Raw genomic sequence first — 25,589 nt, 5'->3', positions numbered from 1 at the left:
GCATTATAAATATGAGTTATTGTTATCACTTTATTCATTCAATCAATTAATGAAATTAGTGTTTCGTCCAACTTGGCTTGAGTATCAAGTATAATTATTGTTCCCTATTTGCTGCTCATCGGAGAACGTCCGAGAACCGGCAAATCGTGAGCCTTCCTTCGAGCTTGTCGAAGGATTGATCATCCTATCCGCCCGAGAAGATCGCCATCCGGTCACGTTACGGAGGACGTCCGTAACAATATCAAACTAAAGAAAACATTAGTTACAATACTTTAAAATTATTAACAACAAAAATTAAAATCGAATCACCATAAGGATGAAGATCTACCTCTAAGCGTGGCATGTAGCTAGCGCCTAGAGGTAGACGAATCACCGGGTGGAGGCATGGGCTGATGGCAGCTACAAAATGACGCCGAATGTGGTGGAGATTTGGCGGGAAAATCTCATGGACGGCGCCATTGAGTTCCTGCTACAAATGTTGCATAAATCTTGTGCAGAGCAGCCGCTGCTTCAATCATATTGATCCTTTCGTCTGCTGAAACAGCTAAACATTTCATTGCCAATTCAAATGTTGATAACATGCATTTCTCCTTGGCAGAGTAATGCTGATCTTCCATTGACAACAAAGCAGACGCCATCACTTGAGTTGCGGTATTTTCCTCTAATGCTTCACTTACCCACTGTTTTAAGCTTCTTTCTTCATCGAACATATCATCCGTTGGCCTCTTTCCGGTAAACATCTCCAGCACAAGTATCCCAAAACTATATACATCTCCATTTATTGATACTTTCCCTTCCATTCCAAACTCTAATAGTATCACATGCATTCAACTTTTTGTTAGGATTAGGTAAAACATTAACACAAGATGGGATTTAAGTTGGAAAGCTTATAATCATGCATACCTGGTGCTGCATAACCGATAGTTGCCAGTGTTTGTGTTTGAATGATAGTTTCCCCTCCATCGAAAAGCTTGGAAATGCCAAAATCAGCAAGATGGGCAACCATGTCTTGATCAAGCAACACATTGCTTGGCTTTATATCACAGTGAACAATTGGGAATGTATGACCGTGATGAAGATATTCCAAGGCGGCCGCAACGTCTATTGCTATTTTCAACCTCTGTATAAGATCCAGACTATAATTGCTGGAATGCAACCATTTGTCCAAGCTCCCATTTGGCATGTATGTGAGAATCAATGCTTTAAAGTTCATATTACAACAATATCCAATAGCCCGAACCAAATTTCTGTGTCGAATGCTGCTCAATATAGAACTTTCAACACCAAAACTCCTTGCTGCTCCTTGTAGTTCTAAGTTGAAAACTTTTACTGCAACTTTCAACCCATCAGAAAGTGTTGCTTCGAATACAGAACCAAAGCTACCTCTTCCAAGTAGGTTGGTTTCACTAAATGAACTCGTTCCTCGTTCAAGTTCATTGTAAGGAATTGCTATGCATTCAGTAATTTGTGCTGAAAAATGAACCGAGAGGGGTACTTTTTTCTGTTTACACATCCATATGAAAGCAAGCAATGCAATTGCCGCAATGACAGCTAAAATCACTAATGAAACCATGAGTTTCTTCAACCATGATTTATGATGGCTTTCTGGGCAGGCTGGAACTTGAAATGTTCTTGGACCACACAAAGCTAAGTTGTTGGAAAAAGACGGTGCACTGAAGTTACGGAAACAACCACCATCTGGTATTCTCCCTTCCAGTTTGTTGTTGGAAATATTAAAAGTTTCAAGAAAGAGAAGGTCTTCTAAGGGCTTGGGTATTGTTCCAGAAAGATTATTGTAAGATAAATCCAATATTTTCAAACCTTTAACATTTCCCAAGGATTGAGGAATGGATCCACTGAGAAAATTATTTGATAAGTTAAGAAACTCTAATGATTGGCAACCATCTATCAAAGTGGGAATATTGCCTGAAAATTGATTAGACGACAAATCTAATGAGGCGATCGACTTTAAATTTCCCAGTTGAGATGACAATTGACCGCTCAAATGATTGGAGGACAAGCTCAAAGTTAGAAGGTCTGTGAGAACCCACAAGTTAGGAGGGATAGTTGAATTCAATTGGTTGGAGCCTAAGTTGATCATTCTCAAGGATTTAATATCACCTAAGCATTCAGGTATGGGACCCACAAGCTTGTTTATGCTTAGGTCTAACTCCCCCAAATGATTCATTTGGCAAAGTTGGTTAGGGATAGACCCTACCAATTGATTGACACCAAGATATAGTCTTTGGAGTTGCTTCATTTTCCCAATTGTTGGTGGAATGAGTCCACTCAGCTGATTTCTAGCCAAATCTACATATAAAAAACTGCTCAAGTTTCCTAATTCAGAAGGAATGACACCTATGATTCTGCAGTTTTTTACAGTAAAAATCTCAAGAGATGAGGAAAAATTTCCTAGTGAAGCGGGTAGGATGCCATTCAGTGGATTCTCACTTAATTCCAGGTACTTCAAATGTCGACAATTAGTTAATGAAGAGAGAAATGTTAATTCCTGAGTAGTGAATTCTGCTCCACTCAAATTGTTTTCCGAAAGGACAAGTGATTTTAGGAGCTTCAAATTACCTAATTGGGGTATAGAGCCACTAAATGAGTTTCCATTCATCTCCAAGATGGTAAGTTTAGAAGCATTGGCGATAGTGCTTGGAATTGAGCCACTGAGTCTGTTAGAACTCAAAAGAAGCTTTTCAAGATTGATTTGTGAGTTCCCCAAATCCAATGGAAAAGTACCTGAAAAGTCATTATATGTAATTTGTAAATTCTTCAAAGTTGATGTTGAATATGGAAGATGGGATTAATCCATATAAGGAATTGTTAAACACGTTGAAAGTCTCAAGCATTAGTAGAGTGCCAATCTCTTGTGGTAATTCACACATGTCAACATAAATAAGATAGTAGTAACATTTAACATATATAAATTCTATTAATATAAATAGTACGTTATTATACGTACTCTAAGTGATATAGTAATAATTTAAACAGAACTTGCATATTGATGATATTTTGTCAAATTTAAAAAAAAATCCTACTTGTTTTCTTTAATTTCTTTAACGAGATAGTATTTGATGAAGAATTTTCGTTATAATAAAAAGTGTTGAAAGTATCATTTATAACTAATACCTGTGAAATGGTTGTTACCCAAGTCCAACCATCTAAGCATGCTCATATTTCCAATTGTGTGAGGGATGTTGCCTCTGAAATTGTTCAATCTTAACCCCAAGATCTCAAGATTTTTGCACTTCCAGATATTCGGAGGAATAAGTCCTTCAAGAGCAGATGTTATTCTTAATACAAAGCTCTATAAGCCATCATTTTCTAAGCAAAATAATATTTGCAGACGGAAAGTGATCAAAATAAAAATGCATCTTATTACATAAATGAAATGCAGAACGATTTTCCAATCAGATGAACAATAATTAACCAAAAACACGGAAGGTCTTAGTTTCAAGTCATTTTATAGAATCCGGGTTTGAGGTTATTTTTAAATTATTTTATGTCATCCTTATTAGAATGACCTAAAAATAATCTAACAATGGCCTAATAATCACCTTTGTATGCTTTGGTTCTGTGTTTTTATATTAAGATTGAGTTTTGCATTAATCATAATCCACTGGAGCCACTATAAATAAATATCTATTAATGGTAATTGCCCGCAGGGGCCTAGAGCAGTTGGCAACGGAGGGGAAGATCTAGCTGCAATCTATTAATGGTAATAACTTTTTTGTATAAATAGACTATTTTGCCCTTAATAGATGGCAAAAAAATAGCTAATTTTTAAATCTAAAACAACAAAACATAAAATTTAATTAATAAGGTTTGTAGCTTTTAGGTAAAGTTATCATCTGGTCTTATTCATTTATATATATCATAATTGTACATAAAAATTTTAATTTTTTGTTTGGTTATCATAAAAATAATGCAAAAAGAAAATTTTTATAATGATGAATATTTTTGTAAAAAATATAAGAATTAACCGAACCAGATTAAAGTTATCAATTTTCGATATAATTTTCTCATTACTTGAGATCTGTAAATGTATATCATAAAATTGATTTGATGAAGCAAGCACCTGTGAAGTTGTTATAGAGATACAATTCTTTAAGATTTTGAAAAGTTGGGATACTTCATATCAAACTATTGTCAGATAAACTCAAGATTGTAAAGGAAGACATGCTGGAGATTGAAAATGGGATATCACCTGTTAGAGAAGCGCCTTGAATAGCTAATATCTCTAGCCTTGAAAGATTCCCTATTTCCGATGGAACTCCTCCTGTGATTCTTATATATCAGCACAATCTATTTGATATAAATGTATCATTTATACTTTATGTTTAAGAACAAATGACACGCAAGCATAAACATATTGCGATCACATAATGATTGGACTCTATAATTTCACATATAGAAGAAAGAAGAAATATGTGTACCTTGAAAACCACTATTGAACGCCAAGTACAACTCTGTAAGCATGCTCAATCTTCCAATTTCACGTGGAATGCTTCCACTGAAATTGTTGAAGGATAATGACAACTTCTCAAGATGTGTGCATTTCCATATATTTGACGGAATCTGCCCTTCAAGTTGATTTTGAGAGAGTGACAAGAATTTGATGTTTGGCATATTGTTGCACATATCAATTGGGAGCCGACCTGATAGGCTATTATTTGCAATTCTGATTTCTCTTAGGGAAGACACATTGAAGATAACATGTGGTATGGATCCACTCAGTTTATTACTGTACAAGCGTAATATCTGTAATGTCTGGAGCTTGGAATTGTTAAACAAAGACGAAGGAATTTTACCTAAGAAAGAGTTATTGTACATATAGAGTTCGGGAAAATCGGGTTTATAGGCTACTTTGTCTTTAAAATAACGTAAATGTACCCATTTTGTTATCTATTCCATAAATGGGAAAAACGCCACCCTCGTTGGCATGTTTTAAGTGAAAACGCCACCCCGTATTGGCGTTTTACAACGTATATGTCATCGTATTGCATGTACGTTGAAAAACGCCGACGTGGTTGGCGTTTGAAAGAAAAACGCCAATCCCATTGGAGTGTTTCAAAAAACGCCAATTCGGGTGGCGTTTTCATGTTGCCTTCTGCTGTGAAAAAAAGGCCAAAAATTCTCCCAAGTTATACACGCCAATGGGATTGGCGTGTTTCAACATTTCGTTCAGGCAAACTTTTCTTTCAGGCATTTCATCAAACACTTGGAGGGCAAACTTTCGTTCAGGCATTTCATCAAACAGTTGGTTCAAAATATTTAACAGAGACTGAGTTGAGGTTTTAATATATAAAAACTTAGGAGCGAGGCTGACACAAACATTCCATTTAGACAGATTACGGAAGCTTTGATTTAAATCAGTTGGGTTACGAAAATTTTGGAGAGTTATTACGTGATTTTGAGATAAAGCTCACTCATGTCTAGTATAAGTAGTTGGTAGTTCTCGGTTGTGAGATAACACAAGCTCATAACCACTTCTTGATTCTTTCTCAATAAAAGTCCTAGTTTATATTCTAATTTTATTCACATGTGTAGTAAGATGCTGAAGAATCTAGCATATATTCGATCACTCTAGATATAGTTACACAGACGTCTTTATTTGTTTTTTTAAATTAATTATTTATTATGTAGTAGTACATAATTTTAAAATTAATTATACTACCGTTTAGAAATATTTAATTATACCATTTAAAAATATATCGATGCATTCAAATTAAAAACTGTACATAACGCGAGGCGTATTCATCATTTATATATAATGGAAATTGTTTAATCCCCCAAAACAATTTCATTAAATAAAATATTACTAGCAATTTAAACTAGGACTTTTATTGAGAAAGTCATAAAAGGTTTATTTACTTGAAAATATTAATGGTAGATATTTGCAATTCAAGAATGCTAGTGGATACATTGAATGAGAATCCACACCGAGTCATGTCAATTCTTAACAAAACGTACCACAAACAAGCCCAATGCAGATAATGCAAAAACTACAGAAGTGGGTTTACATTTGTCAATATTTTTTTCCAAAATAGGGTTTTAGCTTGAAGATGGAAATGTAAACTAGGACTTTTATTGAGAAAGAATCAAGAAGTGGTTATGAGCTTGTGTTATCTCACAACCGAGAACTACCAACTACTTATACTAGACATGAGTGAGCTTTATCTCAAAATCACGTAATAACTCTCCAAAATTTTCGTAACTCAACTGATTTAAATCAAAGCTTCCGTAATCTGTCTAAATGGAATGTTTGTGTCAGCCTTGCTCCTAAGTTTTCATATAGTAAAACCTCAACTCAGTCTCTGTTAAATATTTTGAACTAACTGTTTATGAAATGCCTGAACGAAAGTTTGCCCTCCAAGTGTTTGATGAAATGCCTGAAAGAAATGTTGAAACACGCCAATCCCATTGGCTGTATAACTTGGGAGAATTTTTGGCCTTTTTTTCACAGCAGAAGGCAACATGAAAACGCCACCCGAATTGGCATTTTTTGAAACACGCCAGTGGGATTGGCGTTTTTCTTTCAAACGCCAACCACGTCGGCGTTTTTCAACGTACATGCAATACGACGACATATACGTTGTAAAACGCCAATACGGGTGGCGTTTTCACTTAAAACAAGCCAACGAGGGTGGCGTTTGGAATAGATAACAAAATGGGTACATTTACGTTATTTTAAAGGCAAAGTAGCCTATAAACCCGATTTCCTCTATAGAGTTTCTCCGGTGAATGAATTCGCTCCCAAATTCATCACCTTCAAACGACGCAGTTTAGAGAGCTCAAAGGGTAACATCCCAACAAAACTGTTGGAACTGATGTCCAAATATATTAGAAACGTAAGGTTTCCAAGATGGGGAGCAACAGTTCCAGAAAGATCATATCGAGAGAGATTGAGAGCAGTGACACGGCCGTGTTTGAGGCCGCACGACACACCAATCCAATTACAGACTGATGTATTTTGCGACCAATTGGTGCTCAAAATAGCTTTAGTGTCGGAAGTGATGGAATTTTTGAAGGAAATAAGTGCATTTTTATCTGTGTCAGAATTCAAGGAGAAGGCAAAGCTATTCAATAGCAAGATTAAAAGAGCAATGGAAAAAGTAAGACTCTCCATTAATTTGCTGTTTTGTTTCAGTTGACAGACTGTGTACTCTATAACAGATGATTTATATAATAGTATGAGCTTTGATAATTTATGGAGTATTATTTAATTAATTTTTTAAAACAGAATTATTTCATTTTTTTTATTTATTAGTCTTCGTCAATCCTCGATGATATACTCGTCCAAATATAATTGTGGAATATATTAATTGCATTACATTTCCTTTGAATAATATTTTTCGTACGATGATCTCAGCAAAATATATTTAAGTTTCTCTGGAATAATAGATATTCAAATCAAATATTTCTCACCACACATATTTTCCATAAGATATTTTCCATAAAAACAAAAGTTTCTGTGTCTATTGCTACAGCAACATGACATTGCATTGTTGCAACGTAGAAATTTATATGTAGTAACAAAAACCAATGGAAACAATTTCCACACTGTCAAGATGTCTCTATATTGTACTCCCTCCGTCCCGTGTTACTTGTACTATTTTCCTTTCTGAGCGTCCCAAGTTATTTGCACTCTTTCCATTTTTAGTAAAAATTATCACCTACCGCCGCAATTATTGACTTTGCTAATCCCTCATTCCTTAATCTCTGTGCCGAAAAGTAAACGTACGACTAACCCGGGACGGAGGGAGTATTACGTGATCAACAGGGCAAACTACGCGGGTCGTCGTTGACTCCACTTGTCACAGGACGTCTATTTTTATTAAAAAAGTAATGTAAACAAATATAACAGATAACAGAACTACTCCATTATGTGGTATCAATTAAATTCCCAAATACGACAATAAATATAGATAAAATTCCACAAATTGTATGCACGCAAAATTGTAAGGTTATAAAGAAAGTGTAGATTATGGATAACAATCACTTTCCCGTGATTGCGAAATATATAAATAATTTTTGTGTTTGGATTTGTTGTAAAAAATTAGATATGTCGAAATATATAAATAATTTTTGTGTTTGGATTTGGTGTAAAAAATTAGATATGTGTGACCTTAAATGGATCTGAAAATGTAATTGATATTGTTTCTAGGCCACGTTGTATGTAAGTTGTAACATATGTTGAGATCCAAATTTAACTTAACCCAAATTAAAGGGGAAAAGGTTTTGGGCTTTTGGCTATAGATTGTAGTAACTACAGTAGGAATACATAAAAGCTAATTAAAACGATTCAAATATTTTAGTATTAAAAAATCTTTGAACTTTAAAGGGTAAAAGAGAGCAATTCATGCATATAATTTTAAATTAACAAAAAATTCCAGAAAACCAATTTAGAGACCGTAATGAACATGTCATTCGTTAAAACTATGTTAACATATTTTTTTTCTGTTGTTTTACTTCACCATAAAACTCAGTAGACATACTATAACCTTTTAATTTAAAATTTGGTTGATATAAATAGTAGCCATTTTTCACTTGAGCACACCAATAATTCCAAAATCACAATAAAAATTTTGCAGAACTTTGTAGAGAACAATGGAGATGCATTACCCGACCAGCCCACGGTAGTTGTAGAGAACAGCCCGGAGGCAGAGAACGGTGAGCCGCCAGCAAAGGAGCCATGACTTGCCGCCCAAGACTTTTTTTATTCCTTATTTTATTTCACTAATTTTCCTTATTTTGTTACATTATTTTGGTACATATCTTGCAAGATATTATTAGAGTCTAGGCTTGTGATTCTATAAATGCTAGAATCCATTAGTTATTTATTCATTGATAAATAAAGTTAAATTTATTCTCATTCTTGGTATTGCCGGAAATCACCCACTAGCAGCGCAACTAGTGTTTATTTTTCTTTTGTTCTCATTACAAACATATGTGCTCAATCACGATAGAACAAGGTTCTATCAGTATTCCTATGGTTCATGTGGAAGTGTTCAGAATCGTGTCATGGCAGCATGGGATAGATGCTAGTGTTCTACATGGGTGAAAAGGAGTCATAGGATGGTGATGTGAGTTACCTGTTGTGGTGAGGAACTCTTGAAAGGAATGGTAAATCTCCACCTCTTGAAGGTTTAAGCTCACTGACTCTCTATTTCTATATTTCTTGATTGTGAAACGAATGATATCTAGGGATGGTTGTGTTTATATATATGGAATAAAACAAAGGGCAGCGTAGCTTTTGTAGCTATGTGTTACTTCCTCCGTCAATGAAATATTATCTAAGTTTGACTTGGCACGAGTTTTAAGAAATGTGAAAGAAAATGAGTTGAAAAAGTTAATAGAACGAGGGTTCACATTTATACATTAGTTTTATAATAGAATGCGAGTGTAAAGAGTTAGTGGAAAGTAGAGTCCATTTACAAAAAATATAAAAAAGTGCATGGACAACTTTTCACGGACGGACCAAAATGACAAACTCGACAATATTTCACTGATACATTTTATTATTGTAGGATATCGTCACATGTATCTTCTTCTAAAACATTCCCATAATTAAGTATCTTTGGGGTTGTAATCATGGCAATAAATACTTAGTACCAAAGTATTGACGTTGTAACCAAAAATGTTTCACCTACTTTTATGCATATTTATAAGTCGTATTTTAAAGCTAAATTGACGAGTTCTTGTACTACCAACGCACACAAGCGACAGTTTTGAAGGCAAAAGAAGCCAACTACCATCATAGGGAGTGGAGAAGATTTCCACATCAGATTGGTTGGAAGAAGTGCAACTAAAACAACAAAACTTATCTTTTGGCCTAACTTTTGATGAACCATAAATCTGCCTAGGAATTTGATATGAAGGATCTTGGCCCCCTAAAGTACTTCTTGGGAATTGAAGTGCTTCGGTCAAAGCAGGGAATCTTTATCAACCAAAGGAAGTACATACTTGATATTCTAGCAGAAACAAGGATGATAGACTGCAAACCAGCAGACACCCCAATGGTCCAGAATCATGGACTGCATATTCGAGAGGGAGCTAAACTCGCGGATCGAGGAAGGTACCATCGGTTGGTCGGGAAACTCATCTACCTATCTCACACTAGGCTAGATCTCGCTTACGCCGTTGGGGTAGTGAGTCATTTCATGCATGCGCCACAACAAGAACATTTTGAGGCAGTGTTGAGAATAGTACGATACTTGAAGGGTACGACATGGAGTGTTGTTTAAGAAGCATGAGCACTTAGAAATACATGGTTATACTGATGCAGATTAGGCAAGAAATCCAAATGACAGGAAGTCAACAACGGGGTACTTAACCCTTGTAGGAGGAAATTTGGTGACATGGAGGAGTAAGAAACAAAAGGTAGTTGCGCTATCAAGAGCCGAAGCAGAATTTCGAGGGATCAAGAGTGGATTGACGGAAGTATTGTGGCTTAGAAAACTCATGACAGAACTTGACCTTAAGTCCACCCAGTCGTGTCGATTGTTATGCGATAATAAGGCGGCTATTGGTATCTCCGAGAATCCAGTTCAGCATGATCGAACCAAACATGTGGAGGTAGACCGACACTCATAAAGGATACAATTGATGCAAAAATAGTTGAGTTGCCCTACGTCAAGTCAGAAGATTAGCCGACGGACATCTTGACAATGGAAGTAAGCTCTTACTCATTTCGAGATGTATTGGGCAAGTTAAGTATAGATGATCTCATTACTTAACTTGAGGGGGAGTGTTGGAAGATCCCGTGATTGAAAGAGAAGATCTCGTAGCCGATTCCCTGTAATCACAATTAATATGAAAAGATTAGAAATTGATTTTTACCTTGTATAGGAGATTAGGGTTAGGGGAATGACATACCTTAATTGTATATTTGGAGGCCTATAAAGAGGCGTGTAAAATCAGTATGTAGAATGAGAAGAACGAATATGAATTCCCCAAAATCCTTTTTCAACAATAACAACACATAAAAATGAAATTATAAGTTGATGATTCCACTATTGTAACAACTCTGTGTATAAAATGGCAATGATTCAGTTGAATGAATATATTAAACTACATTTTCGATTCAACACAACAAGACCAAACCCGGACACAAACCTTTGACATGAACCCAAAATTGTAGACTAAAGTTATGGATTAAAACGAGATCACATTCTCGAATCCGAAATTATTGAGTGGGAGAAGGCTAGGATAAAAAATCAGGGCGGCATCGTAACCCTTCGCATCTCCATCCTGATACATATCGAATTGTTGAAGAGTTCTTGTCTTATTGGAGTAGTAGACTAGAATAGAACGGTCCAGTAACATCTAAACATCACCATCTCTAAAAAGTTTAATTGCTTCAATAGATATATTATGCCTACAAAAAGATAAATCTAATCCAATAGTACTTTTCTTGTATTCTATAGTCCAAGATTCAACGACTTGGTATTCCTTCATCATCCAGATAAGAATGTCAATGTTGAAAATTTCATCATTGCGTGCATAGTAAGAATAACACAGACAGTCCCTCAAAAGAGATAAATTCCCCAATCCCAATCCACCTCCCAAAGGGAAGAGGAAAGGGAATATGCTAAAACATTCCGTTTCAACGTCAAAACCACAAAAAGGCAATATGCAATTCGTCGAATCATATAGGAGTACTTGCCAATGGAGGTTGTTATTGCATAAAATGGGTTGACCCTCGAATGTGAAACCAGAAGCAGCTCCGGCTTGAACGCACCTCTATGTCTCTGTTCCGAGGGTATATACCCAATGAATGTCGGAATCCGTGTCCGGATTGATCGAAACCACCTTATATTGCCCACTTATTTTGCTCACACCGAATCCAACTTGCAACAATCCATACGAATGTGGTCCTTAGGGTAACTGAGCTCGGTATATTCACAAGTGATGAGATTGCATATGCAAACACGAGGAATATATTGTAATGATGGTGTGTACAGAAGAAGCAATCCATTAGCATCGATACCAACCATTGATCTTCTGTTTCTGTGAGGGATCTCCAAATCCGTGACATGATTGTAGTGAAGATCATGGCTCTCCAGATCGGCTTTATCTTCGTCTTCAATTTCGAAAATTGTGCACCGAGCTAAGCACCTCCTCGTAAAATTAAAGCGAACTAGGGCGGGTGGGGGTTTTGAGTTTGGATTTGTCGAAATCGTCCGAATCAAGCAGATTGAGCCATGCTTTGCAAATGGACTTGCTGATCGCATAGCTTCGGATAGAGAGGCGTGAGAGGATGTCGGTCGTGATTTCTGTTGGTAGATTTGTGAAGAAATCTTGCATCATTTCTGCTGTTCAAACGAGGAAGAGGAAGATGAAGAGGAATAAGAATTAGGGCTTTAACATATGAGAGATTTCAGAAGAAGGGATTAAATCAGCTCCGTTGGAGTAGCATCTATTTATGATGATAACTTTTTCTACTGCTAAGAAGCTATTTTTCCTTTATAAAATTGCAAAAATATAAAACAAGAACTAAACTAAAAATCTAAAATTGAATAGGCAAAACATAAAGTTAAATTAGAAAACGTAAAAACATAAAAGAGTGATTTTCTAGCTTGATATCTTTCCTTTACTTTGGATCTTTTCTTATGTGCATCTTTAGATATTTTATTATGGGTATCTTTCTTAGTTTAAATCTTTCCTTTTAGCACAAGGGGCAGAGTAGCGTTAAAGAATTAGGGCTTTAATATATATCATGATAGGGGTAAGATCAATTGCAAACTCGCCTCTTAATTGCTAACTATAACTAATTTAACATCATAAAATTTTAAAGACCTAATGGTCTATAAATTGACACATGTAAATTCATTTTTATATTCTAATATTAAAAATTCTAAAAATTTAGGGTTTTAGATCAAAATGTTAACACAGTTAATTAAATGATGTTGCTTTGAATATGTCAACACAGTTTCATATTGACATTTTACATGCATTAAGTTGGTATATTTTATTTGTTGTATTGACATAAAACTGTTGACTAAATATAGGGGTGAGCAAAAAAACCGGAAACCGAATATCTGAACCGAACCAAACCAAAATTTTAAAATTCGGTTCGGTTATTTCGTTTTTTCGGTTCGGTTCGGTTTTGAAAATACAAAAATTTCAGCTTTTCGGTTCGGTTCGGGCGAAGAAAAAAACTGAAAAATTGAATCACCGAATTATATATATATATATATATATATATATATATATATATATATATATATATATATATATATATATATTTATTATAGGCGAAGGAAAGACCCCCTATTTCATAGCGCCTGGGGGAACTTACTCGCCTTTGAAAAACCGTTGATCGGCCGGACAGAGGCTAGTGCTGCTTCCTTCCTCGTACACTTTCAATTCCGAGGGGAAAACAAAAAGACACTCTTTTTCTCCTGTCTTCTTGCTTGACTTATGCCTTTCGGAGACCGGGGAAAGAAAGAGCTATGCATATTTCCACAATTCCATTTCAAGTGGATGCTTAATATATTATATTATATAAAATATATAGTATATTCTTTTAATAAATTCTACTATATTATATATATTATATGTATTATTAATTTTATATTATATATAAATATTCTATTAGTATATATAAAATAAAATAAATTACACACATATATATATTAATATTATATTTATTTTTTCAGATTTTTCGGTTTTTCGGTTTTGTTCTAGTTTTCGGTTTTTCGGTTTCGGTTTTTCGGGTTCGGTTTGGTTTTGATTTTGAACTAAATTCGGTTTTGGTTCGGTTTTGACAAAAAATCGAACTGAAACCCGAATGCACACCCCTAACTAAATATATTAAAATTTACAAACATATTATCAAATTTTAACATCGAAACATATGCAAGTGGGATCTCGTTAAAATCTTTATAAAATTATCTTTAATTTGATATATTTTGTGTAAAAAATAATATAAATTGAGATAGTCATAATCATATAAAGTGTGAGATATTTTTTAAAAGTGATTTATAACTAACTTTTTGTTAATTGACATTAATACCCCTAATTGATATTTTTATGTATCATATTGATATTCGTGGATGAATGATCTTGTGCCTTGATTTAATAATCTAATATTTATAATTTAGTTGTAGTTAGCAATTTAAGAGGGAGTCAGTAATATAACACCCCCTATAATGATAATATTAGGATGGATCCCAATAAATATTCAATTTTATTTTACTATTTTTAATAGTAAATCTCACATTCTACTGTTTTTTTATACTCAAAATTATTATAATACTTATACATCATATGTCCCTAAAGAATATGAACTTTAGGTTCTACACGAGTTTTAATAAATAAGGGAAAAAGTAAGAGAGAGAGAGTAGTGGAAATAATGTTAGTGGAGAGTAGGGTCCACATTATTATAATGATTAAGTGTTAATGATAATGGTATAAGTTGTAAATAAAATGATGTGTAGGAATAGTATGTTGTTTGAATTTTTTAAAATTAAAAAGTTCATACTCTTTGGGGGACGAACGAAAAAGTAAATAGTTCATACTCTTTGGGGACGGAGGGAGTATATAATACTAGGACTCATATCCACTATCGTTTTTTTGCACTCTTTTTTAGAAAGTCAAACAATTTCTTAAAACCCACATAAATCAAATATAATACATCTATTGGAGATCTGAGGGAGTAAAAAGAAAATCTAAATTAAAAATGTAAAACTGAAAAGGCAAAATAAAAACTAAATTTAAAAACTCAAAACATAAGAGAAAGCATGCTTTTGTAGCTTTATATCTCTTCTTTAGATCTTTTCTTAAGTTATCATTCTTAATTTTAAATCCTCGTATTCATCATCATTAATAGAATTAGCAACTTAAAAAAGTTAAGTTAGCAGGAAACCCCACCTTACTAATATTATTTTACAAATTGTTTCATATTGGTAATAATCTTATTTCACATTCAATACATAAGTACTCACTCAATTATTTATTTTATAATACCTTTCCAAACTAAATTCAAGCCTGAGACAATAAAAACCGAATATAAAACTATTTATGTTGCTATCAAATTTAATTTTCTTCATGTATCATCAGTCATCTAACACAAGCAAAAGATATTCAAGAACATGAAAGCAGTTAATTTTCAAATATTGCAGAAATAGCTCTTGGATGTCCTTAATTTCTTTAGAATTTAGGCAATCTAGAAATATTAAACCTGAACTTTTGTTGCTGGTGAACTCTATTCAAAATTCAACCTTACTGAACGCAGGTATTCGAAATCATCTTTTCAATAGCATTTATGAAGAAATTATCAATTTGGAACTTTCAATTCCATAGTTTTCTCTTCTTTTCTTCACTTCTTCATGTTCATTTAAGATTAGGCTTATGAACTAGTACAATGAGATCATAGACAACATCCCAAAATATACTCCATACTAGTGTGTGTCAAGTTGACATGATAAGGGCAAAACCAAACACTAGATGACAAAGAAACCTATGAACCCAAAAACTACACAACAAATAAGCCTTAGACACGATCATCAACAAAAACACACAAATGTAGAATCAAAATAAGAACTAAAACGAGATGACGTTCTCAAATTTGAAATTCTTCAGTGCAAAAAGGCTGGGAGTGAGAACAAAGGCGGTAGGGTAACTCGCAGCTGCATCCTTAAACATACCAACATGTTGAATAGTGCTTGTCTTGTTGGAGTAGTAGACGAGCCTATGCAATCTTCCCACGGACCGATTTTCATCCGACAACATCAACATGTCACCATCTTTGAAGAGTTTAACTGGATCAAGAATACGACCAAAATAAAAATCAAAACCAATAGTACTTATCTTGTACTCTATGATCTAAGATTCCTCGACTTGGTATTCCTTCACCATTGTGAGTGTAAGAAGTGTTGAGTTTATTAAACTCAATTACTTCAAGATTAAGAAAAAGTGATGAAGTAGGTGCATCACCTAGTTATTATACGTGGATGATTTTTGTTTCCTCATGGCTACATGAAAGCCACGTACCATATTGATAATTAGGTGGTGTAGGTAGTGGATTACATTTGTTTTCTTCCTAATTAAGCTATGATGATGTGTATTGTAGCTAGCTAGTTTTGAATCTCTATAAATAGGGGTAGTAGTAGTTTAATGTAATCAATCAAGAGAAAAGGAAGTGGTGAATTGAGAGAAAGAGCCGTAGCTCATAGATAAACAGTGAGAGTTTGTAGTGCTGAAGCACATCTTTTTGTTTTTGTATTTTGTAATCCTTTTGTGAGAAGCTTATTAATACTTATCCTCCATATTTCATCCTTGTTGAGTGCTCCTATATTTTGTGTGTCAAATATCCAACAAATCTGGTATCTAGAGCCACTCGATCCTACCTATGGCGACAACGTTGAATATGGTTCAACCCCAGATTCCCAAATTAGAGAAACACAATTATGGGAATTGGAGTATTCAGATGCGAGTCTTGTTGCAATCACAAGAGTTGTGGGATATTGTTCAAGACGGCTACACCGAACCTGTCTCCCAAGAAGCCGAAGATGCCCTGACAAACAACCAGAAGAACGCCCTCAAAGATGCAAGGAAACGAGACAAGAAGGCATTGTTCAATATCTATCAAGGTATTGATGAAACCACGTTCGAGAAAGTAAGTGCAGCCACTACGTCAAAACAAGCCTGGGAGATTTTGAAGAATTCTTTCACTGGTATTGATAAGGCGATACGAGTTCGACTGCAGATCCTACGTGGCGAGTTCAAAAGTTTGACCATGTCTGAAACGGAGAGCATTTCAGACTATTTCGCAAGAACATTAGTTATTGTGAATCAAATGAAACGGCAAGGAGAGATAGTTGAAGATGTTCGTGTCATTGAGAAAATTCTTCGTTCCTTGACGTCAAAATTTGAGCACGTCATTGCGGCTATCGAAGAATCAAAAGATCTCAACACTATGTCAATCGACCAGTTACAGAGCAGCTTGGAAGTCCACGAGCAACGCATGAAGAAAAAGACAACTCCGTCACTTGAGCATATGCTACAAGCAAAGATGTCGATACAAGAAGACAAGAAGTTTGAGCCTGGGACATCACGTGGCGGATACAACCGAGGTAGAAGCCGAGGACGAGGCTATCGTGGCCGAGGAGGACGCGGCCAAAATTATCATTACGAAGGAGGACGTGGCCAGAATTACCAAAATCGAGGAGGACGAGGTCAGAATTATCAAAATGAGGGAGGACGTCAAAATTCCACCTATCGAGGCAGAGGTCGGAATTCTTATGGACAACGAGGACGAGGAAGAGGACAATACAGAGGCGGTTATTCTCAAACCTATAATCAACCAGGGTTTGATAAAGCAAATGTCGAGTGCTATACTTGTCACGAATTCGGGCATTACAGCTATGAATGTCCAACAGCCGGAAATACCAGATCCAACCAACAAGTCCATTATGCCGATGGTGGAGACAATAATGAGCAGGTAATTTCAACCTCTCTTTTTACTCATAAAGGACTTGAGGGTGATCAGTGCAGCACGTGGTACTTGGATACTGGAGCTAGTAACCACATGTGCGGGAACAAGGAACTCTTCGTGGAGCTGAAGGAGACATCTTATGGGGATGTTACTTTTGGAGATTCCTCCAAAGTAGCGGTGCAAGGAAAAGGTAATATCTTGATTAAGTTGAAGAATGGAAATCATGGTTTTATATATGACGTCTATTATGTGCCTGCTATGAAGAGCAATATTTTGAGCCTTGGTCAATTGCTGGAGAAAGGATTTGATGTTAATATCAAGAATTCTTATTTGTCTATCAATGATGCTCGAGGTAGTTTGGTTGCCTGTGTGAAGATGTCCAAAAATAGATTATTTGCATTGAACATGAAACATGATATGTTGAAGTGCATGAATACTATTGTTAAAGATGAATCGTGGTTATGGCATTTGCGTCTTGGACATCTGAATTTTGGTGGTTTGAAGCTTTTGTCTTCAAAGAATATGGTGAAAGGCTTGCCGCATATTGATCATCCTGAAGAAGTTTGTGAAGGATGCGTACTGGGAAAACATCACAGGCCAAGTTTCTCAAAAGAAATGAGATGGAGAGCATCACGCCCATTGGAGATCATTCATACAGATGTTTGTGGTCCTCTGAAGCCTATTTCTACTGGAGGTAATCAATACTTTCTAACTTTCATTGATGATTATTCCAGAAAGACTTGGGTGTATTTCTTGAAAAGGAAATCTGAGGTGTTTGATATTTTCAAAGAATTCAAAATTCTTGTTGAAAGGCAGAGTGGGAACTATATTAAAGTTCTTAGATCCGACCAAGGAGGCGAGTTCACATCCGATCTGTTCGAAAAGTTTTGCAAGGATCATGGAATCGTTCACCAACTTACACCTGCATATACTCCTCAATTGAATGGTGTTGCTGAAAGGAAGAACCGAACAATTCTTGATATGGCGAGGAGTATGATCAAAGGGAAGGACTTACCTCGAGAATTCTGGGCTGAAGCTGTCGCAACAGCAGTATATCTCCTGAACCGATGTCCCACCAAAAGTGTTCGCAACATGACGCCCGAAGAAACATGGAGCTCGTTCAAGCCCAGTGTTGCGCACCTGAGAGTTTTTGGCTGCATTGCCTATGCCAAAATCCCCGAAGCTCGAAGAATCAAGCTTGATGATAAAGGCGAAAAGTGTATCTTCGTGGGATATGGAGATCGAGTAATGGGTTACAAATTGTATAACCCTCTCACAAAGAAGGTTATCATAAGCCGCGATGTGGTGTTTGAAGAAGCTCAAACATGGAGCTGGGAGGATAAAAAAGTTGCAAGCTCGTCAGAAATTGTACCTGATCAGCAAGAAGATGCACGTGAAGTTGAAGAACCTGATTCACCAACATCATCTCAAGGTCCAGTCGGAAGGCCAAGAAGGATGCGCAATCTGAACGATATATATGAAGCTACCGAAGAAGTTGATGAAGCCGTGGAGGAAAATGTGAATCTTATTTGTTTTTATATGGATGCTGATCCTATTGCTTATACAGATGCTGCACAAGAAATGAAATGGAAGATTGCAATGGATGAAGAAATCAATGCGATTGAGAAAAATGATACTTGGTCGTTGACAACACTGCCAGAAGGCCGAAAAGCAATTGGTGTGAAATGGGTGTTCAAAACAAAGAAAAATGCCAATGGTGAAGTGCAAAGGTACAAAGCGAGGTTAGTGGCGAAAGGATACAAGCAGAAGGCCGGAATTGATTATAGTGAAGTCTTCGCTCCTGTTGCTCGTCTTGAGACGATCAGATTATTTATCTCGCTGGCAGCCCAACACAATTGGAAGATTTATCAGCTCGATGTGAAGTCGGCTTTTCTAAATGGTTTTCTTGAAGAAGAAATTTATGTGGAGCAACCTGAAGGTTATGTGAAACGAGGAGCTGAGAATAAAGTTTATAGATTGAAGAAAGCTTTGTACGGGCTCAAGCAAGCACCTCGTGCATGGAATTCCAGAATTAATGAGTATTTTCTGAAGAATGGTTTCGTGAAGTGTCCCTATGAACATGCTCTATACTTGAAGAAAGATGCTAAAGGTAACATGTTATTCGTTTGCCTATATGTCGATGATCTTATTTTTACTGGAAATTGTGAAACAATGTTTCATACCTTCAAGAAGAGCATGATCAAGGAGTTCGAGATGACGGACATTGGTTTGATGGCACATTTTCTGGGAATTGAGGTAGTACAAAATGAAGATGGGATATTTATCTCTCAAAGCTCATTTGCAAAACAAATCTTGGAGAAATTCAAAATGGAGTCCTGCAATCCTGTTAACACTCCCGTGGCGATCGGTCAAGAATTAAGGAAGCATGATGGTGAAGCTGAGGTGGATCCAACTTACTTCAAAAGCCTCGTTGGAAGTTTACGATATATAACGTGCACTAGGCCCGATATTCTCTATGGAGTTGGATTAATCAGCAGATACATGGAAACGCCGTCACAATCTCATTTGAATGCAGTTAAGAGGATTTTGCGCTATATTAAAGGTACGCTGAATGAAGGTATATTTTATCCCTTTAATCAAGAAGTTAAGCTCATTGGTTATTCGGATAGCGATTGGGGAAGAGACTTGGATGAAAGAAAGAGCACTACCGGCTACTGTTTTTATATTGGAGATGCTGTCTTTACTTGGTCGTCAAAGAAGCAAGCTATAGTGACACTCTCAACATGTGAAGCTGAGTATGTTGCAGCAAGTTCAACGGTGTGCCATTGCATTTGGTTGAGAAATTTATTAACTTTTCTGGGATTCGCGCAACAAGGCCCGACAGAGATACGTGTTGATAATAAGTCTGCAATAGCACTTGCTAAAAATCCAGTGTTCCACGGAAGAAGTAAACATATTGATACTCGTTATCATTTTATTCGGGAACACGTGAACCAAAATGATGTGGAGCTAGTGTACTGCAAGTCACAAGATCAAATTGCTGACATTTTTACGAAGCCACTAAAACAGGATGTCTTTAGAAGATTGAAATTTATGCTTGGCATGAAAACCTTGAAGAATTGAGTTTAAGGGAGGATGTTGAGTTTATTAAACTCAATTACTTCAAGATTAAGAAAAAGTGATGAAGTAGGTGCATCACCTAGTTATTATACGTGGATGATTTTTGTTTCCTCATGGCTACATGAAAGCCACGTACCATATTGATAATTAGGTGGTGTAGGTAGTGGATTACATTTGTTTTCTTCCTAATTAAGCTATGATGATGTGTATTGTAGCTAGCTAGTTTTGAATCTCTATAAATAGGGGTAGTAGTAGTTTAATGTAATCAATCAAGAGAAAAGGAAGTGGTGAATTGAGAGAAAGAGCCGTAGCTCATAGATAAACAGTGAGAGTTTGTAGTGCTGAAGCACATCTTTTTGTTTTTGTATTTTGTAATCCTTTTGTGAGAAGCTTATTAATACTTATCCTCCATATTTCATCCTTGTTGAGTGCTCCTATATTTTGTGTGTCAAATATCCAACAAGAAGAACACAGGCGGTCACTCACAACAGAGAAACCACCCTCTCCAACTACCATAGGCACAGGAGGAGCCAGAGAATATGCTAAAATATTCCGTTTCAAAAGATATTATGCTATAACCTTGTGTTCTAGGGTTAGAACCATGAACCCATATGTTCTGGAACGAATTAAAAGCTGTCCAATGGAGGTTGCCATTAAATAGAACGGGTCGATCGGAACAGAATATGAAACCAGAAGCAACGCCGGGTTTAAGGCACCTCCATTTTCCTGTACCGACCACCTTATATTGTTCACTTATTTTGCTCACTCCAAATCCGAATTTCAATTGTAACAAGATCTGCCCCTCCATTGCTAACTGCGCTACGCCCCTGCGGGCCCAAATCCGATTTCAACCCAATGCATGGTGATACAAGCATATCTTCAATAATATCTCCATATCTTTATTAATTATTTAGTTATTGATTTACCATATCTTTTCATATTTATTAGGATTATTTTCCTATTCCTTAAGTTAAGTTAGGGTATCCACTATTATAAATAGTGAACATTGTTATTCATTTCGATCATTCAAGAAATATCAAATTATCTTATTTTTCTTTTTATCGTATTTTACTTTCTTTTGCAATCCTAAATATTGGTTTGATTGACGGGCAAAGCTCCTGCGACTACCATTTATCCCTCCGCCGATTGCCTCTACGACGCCCGAAACCTGTTAAGAGAAATCATCTCTTAACACATGGTTTGTTCCTCAGGGCAGCGGAGCCCGATATATTGACGCGTGATCAGATTGAATATGTCAATAAGTAAACAGGAATATAGAATAAAGTGACATTGAGTATAAAAGAAGCAATCCATTAGCAACGATAGCTACCGTTGATTCTGAGCATGCATGAGGGATATCAAAAACTTTAAGCGGAATGTAGTGAAGATCATGGCTCTCAAGATTGGTTTCTTCTTCGTCTTCAAGTTTGAAAATCATGCACAGAGCTGAGTTTCCCTCCCCCCGGGTCATGCAAACTAGGGCGGGTCGGGATTTGAATTTGAAAAGATGAGATTTGACGAAATCGTCGGATTGAAGGAGATTGAGTCATGGTTTGCAAACGCATTTGCTAATTGAAATGCTTCTGAGATCGGGGAGGCGGGAGAGGATGTTGGTGGTGATTTCTGATGGTAGATTTCCAAAGAAATCACGATTCATCAATGGACACATATTAAGATTGAAAAAGAAGAAAAGAGGTATAATATATGTTGTGATTAAGAATTTTGGCTTCTCTCACTTGTCAACCATTTGAGTTGCTTTTATACTTATTTCTATACGCCTTGGAAACTGTAAAGGTCACAATAAAAGTGTCCACTATGGGTAGGAAGCGGCTATAGTGGGGAAGGTGGGCGGACAACATTTGGGGGCGGTGGGGCTGGTGGACGCGGGATAGCCGCGTTCGGGGCGAGACCGCGGCTAGCGAGAATTAGGAATTTGTATTTGGAATTTGGGGGCTATTGGAGGTGTCCACTATAGTGGCAGAAATAGAATTTTAGGGCTGTGGACAATAAAATTGGGGCTATGGACAAAAACTGGGGCGGGACTATTGGGCGTGTCCGCCTTATAGTGGATACCCTAAATAGCCTGATTTTGTAGGAAACTGGAAAGGTCACAATAAAGAGATTCAGCAGCATTTGTTTTAAAAAATACTTATTCTAATTTTGTGGACTGAATATGGATTTGTAAGGCATTGGAAAGTGGAAAGGTCATACAGATTGAGAAAGGCCAACTGCATCTCATAAAATTCATTTATTTCGCATTCCATGCACATTAATTAAAGAGTGATGTTAAATGGCCATAATGTGGCCAGCCATAAAAATAAAATATTAATAAAAATCTGTACATTTAATGCTAGTTTTACTTGAAACTTGTTCATCTTAAAAGTATCAATTTTTTAAGACTAATTTATCCATGTGCATAAATAGGGAGTAGAGTAACAAGAATTTTATTTTATTGTACATAAACACTATATATAATTACTCCCGTAGGCAAGATTATTGGTTGTCACGTTATGTATCAAACTTGTCTTTTGTCTGTACTTCAATTATAAATTTTGATCTAATAATAAGGGAAACTCGTGAAACGAGCTAAAGAGTCGCTATTCGTCTGTCATTTATTTATTTCTATATTATAGTTGTGTATTTTATAATGTATTAATCGATAATAGTTTTAAGAATAGTCATATAGTACACAAATGAATTATATCGATTGACACTAAGTTAATTATCTCATATTTAGTTTAAGTAGCAAAGTTGTGACACATTGGTACTTTTCTTTTCTTTTGTTGGGTGTGTTGTAATAATTGAAAATAAACTTAATTTTTAGTAATATAATCCAAATGTTGGTAAAAATATCTACATATTAACTCATAATATTACATGACTCCATGTTGTAATAATATATTAGCAACAATATATTAATATGAAGCTGTATTTATAATTTCTAATATTTGATATTATTATTGGTATTGTCAATATAACCTATAGTATATTCTTGTAACAAAATTTTAAATGGTATCATAATATAGTTTGAAGTAAAAAATTGAGAAAAGGGTAATTAAGTAAAATTATCTTAGCACTAACTACTACTATTAATTTATTGTATTGATTTTTATAATTATTTGCAAAAATGTCATTGTGTGGCTGGCCACATTATGGCTGCATAGCATTACTCTTAATTAAAAGATATTCTAGCAACTATAATTTCCTTTATGTATCATCTAACACATGCAAAAGATATTCAAGCATATGAATTAGCCGCTGCTTTATAACGTGTTAATAAGAATAAGGGTTTAATATATCTATTTATGATGATAACTTTTTTTGTTAAGAAGCTATTTTTTCCTTTATAAAATTGCAAAAAATATAAAACAAGAGGTAAATTAAAAAGAGTGATTTTCTAGCTTGATATCTTTCCTTTACTTTGGATCTTTTCTTATGAGTATCTTTAGATCTTTTCTCATGTGTATCTTTCCTTAGTTTAAATCTTTTCATTTTAGTACAAGCGGCAGAGTAGCGTACAAGATTTAGGGCATTAATATATCTAATGATAATAACTGTTTTTGTAAAAATTAACTACTTTTGCCTTATTAACAAGACGAGAAACCCAAATCCCTAATTCTTGCTATTCATCATCTTTAGCCTCTTTCTTGTTATTCATCATCACTTGCCTCTTTGAGCATCAGAGATTCAGAATCTATATCCACTAATGAAGAAAGATTTCTTCACGAATTTACCATCCGAACTCACCACCAACATCCTCTCACACCTCTGTCCAAAGCTTGCAATCAGCAAGTCCGTCTGCAAACTGTTGGATATTTTAGTGTAATTGGATTAATTTGATTGATCAACCTGATCATAATGATACATCAAATAAGTTTGAAGAATTCGTTATGATTATACGGGGTTCGGGGGCAGCGCCCCCAAGTGACGGGGTCCAAGGGGCGGCAGCCCCTTGCTGGGGTCGAGCTGTACATAAAATGCATCCAGAAATATAATTTGCAATAATTGAAGGACTAAAATGCAATTTTCTAAACCCGCCAAAACGGTTAAAAACAATTATGAAATTGAATAGATGCAACGTTTCATCTTCAACCTCTTCTTATTGCTCATTTTATGGTTCAAAGAAGAAGAATAGAAAGAACATACGAATTCTTCAAAACCTGGATTGTATCCGATCAAATATTGGTAGAACCACCAAATTGATTTGATCTAAAAGTGTTTTACGCCTTTCAGGAAATCCGATTGTTCACATTTTGTTTAAACTCCCTAACACAAACCATGGCGCGATCTGTTTGAGTCCGATGATTTCATCAAATCCCGTTTTTCCATAATCAAAACCCCATCCGTCCTAGTTCGCTTAATATCAACCAAGTCGGACTCAACTCGCTGCACGATTTTCGAAATTGAAGACGAAGACGAAGCCAACACGAGCAATGGTTTTCACTACATCATGCCCCTCACTGATTTTGGCATCCCTAACACATTCTCAGCATACATGGCTGCTATGGCCGCTAATGGATTTCTTCTTCTATACTCAGAGTTAGGGCATGCTCGAATTCCTCTTGTTATATGCAATCCGATCACTCGTCAATATATCAGGATTTTATGCCCTGAAGAATGAAGATGTTTCTCTGTTTTAGAAGAAAAAAAAGCAAGATACAATTTTGCACTCTGTTTTACCTAATCAAAGGAATGAAGATGTTTCTCTGTTTTAGAGATTCGCCACACGATAACAAAAACAATAAACACGAACACACAGAACATGCTTATTAGGTGATTTGTATCTCCGATTCGGATTGATCAATGCGGCTGTTTTTTGGTACATTTTTCGTAATAGATGTGTTTAGTACTTTGTTCATAAAAACTTGTAGTTCATTTTTTTCATTTGGGTACGTCCATAAAAATTAGTCTATTTCCATTTATAGACAAAACCCCACTATATATGTATTCTGACACGATAACAGCATGACGTGATATAATCAAACACAGACAATATGAAAACATTCAACAACATGAACACCATAACACCGCGTGATAAAGAAATCTTAACACGAACAAA

General features: G+C 35.6%; 1 protein-coding gene across 3 annotated transcripts in view; it reads right to left on the bottom strand.

The window, feature by feature from the left end:
* The window catches only part of LOC121782268 (receptor kinase-like protein Xa21), a 178,636-nt gene that overhangs the window by 3,623 nt on the left and 149,424 nt on the right, over positions 1-25,589 (bottom strand). The window contains exons 1-6 of one of the 3 annotated variants that reach the window (XR_006046286.1): positions 4,443-6,616; positions 4,214-4,285; positions 3,136-3,279; positions 904-2,745; positions 329-808; positions 34-246 (exon numbers count right to left, since the gene is read on the bottom strand). Coding sequence is in view for 1 of the 3 variants with exons in the window: in XM_042180030.1 (XP_042035964.1) it covers positions 444-808; positions 904-2,745; positions 3,136-3,279; positions 4,214-4,285; positions 4,443-4,839 (2,820 nt within the window). In the remaining 2 variants the exon portion in view is untranslated. Of the gene's footprint in view, positions 1-33; positions 809-903; positions 2,746-3,135; positions 3,280-4,213; positions 4,286-4,442; positions 6,617-25,589 lie in introns of those variants that run through there. The other 2 variants (XR_006046285.1, XM_042180030.1) reach the window with 2 other exon arrangements.

The sequence above is a fragment of the Salvia splendens genome, chromosome 20 (assembly GCF_004379255.2).
Source record: "Salvia splendens isolate huo1 chromosome 20, SspV2, whole genome shotgun sequence".
Classification (NCBI taxonomy): domain Eukaryota; kingdom Viridiplantae; phylum Streptophyta; class Magnoliopsida; order Lamiales; family Lamiaceae; genus Salvia; species Salvia splendens.
The sequence above is the reverse complement of the archived record's forward strand: the minus strand, read 5'-3'. Positions and strand labels throughout refer to the sequence as shown.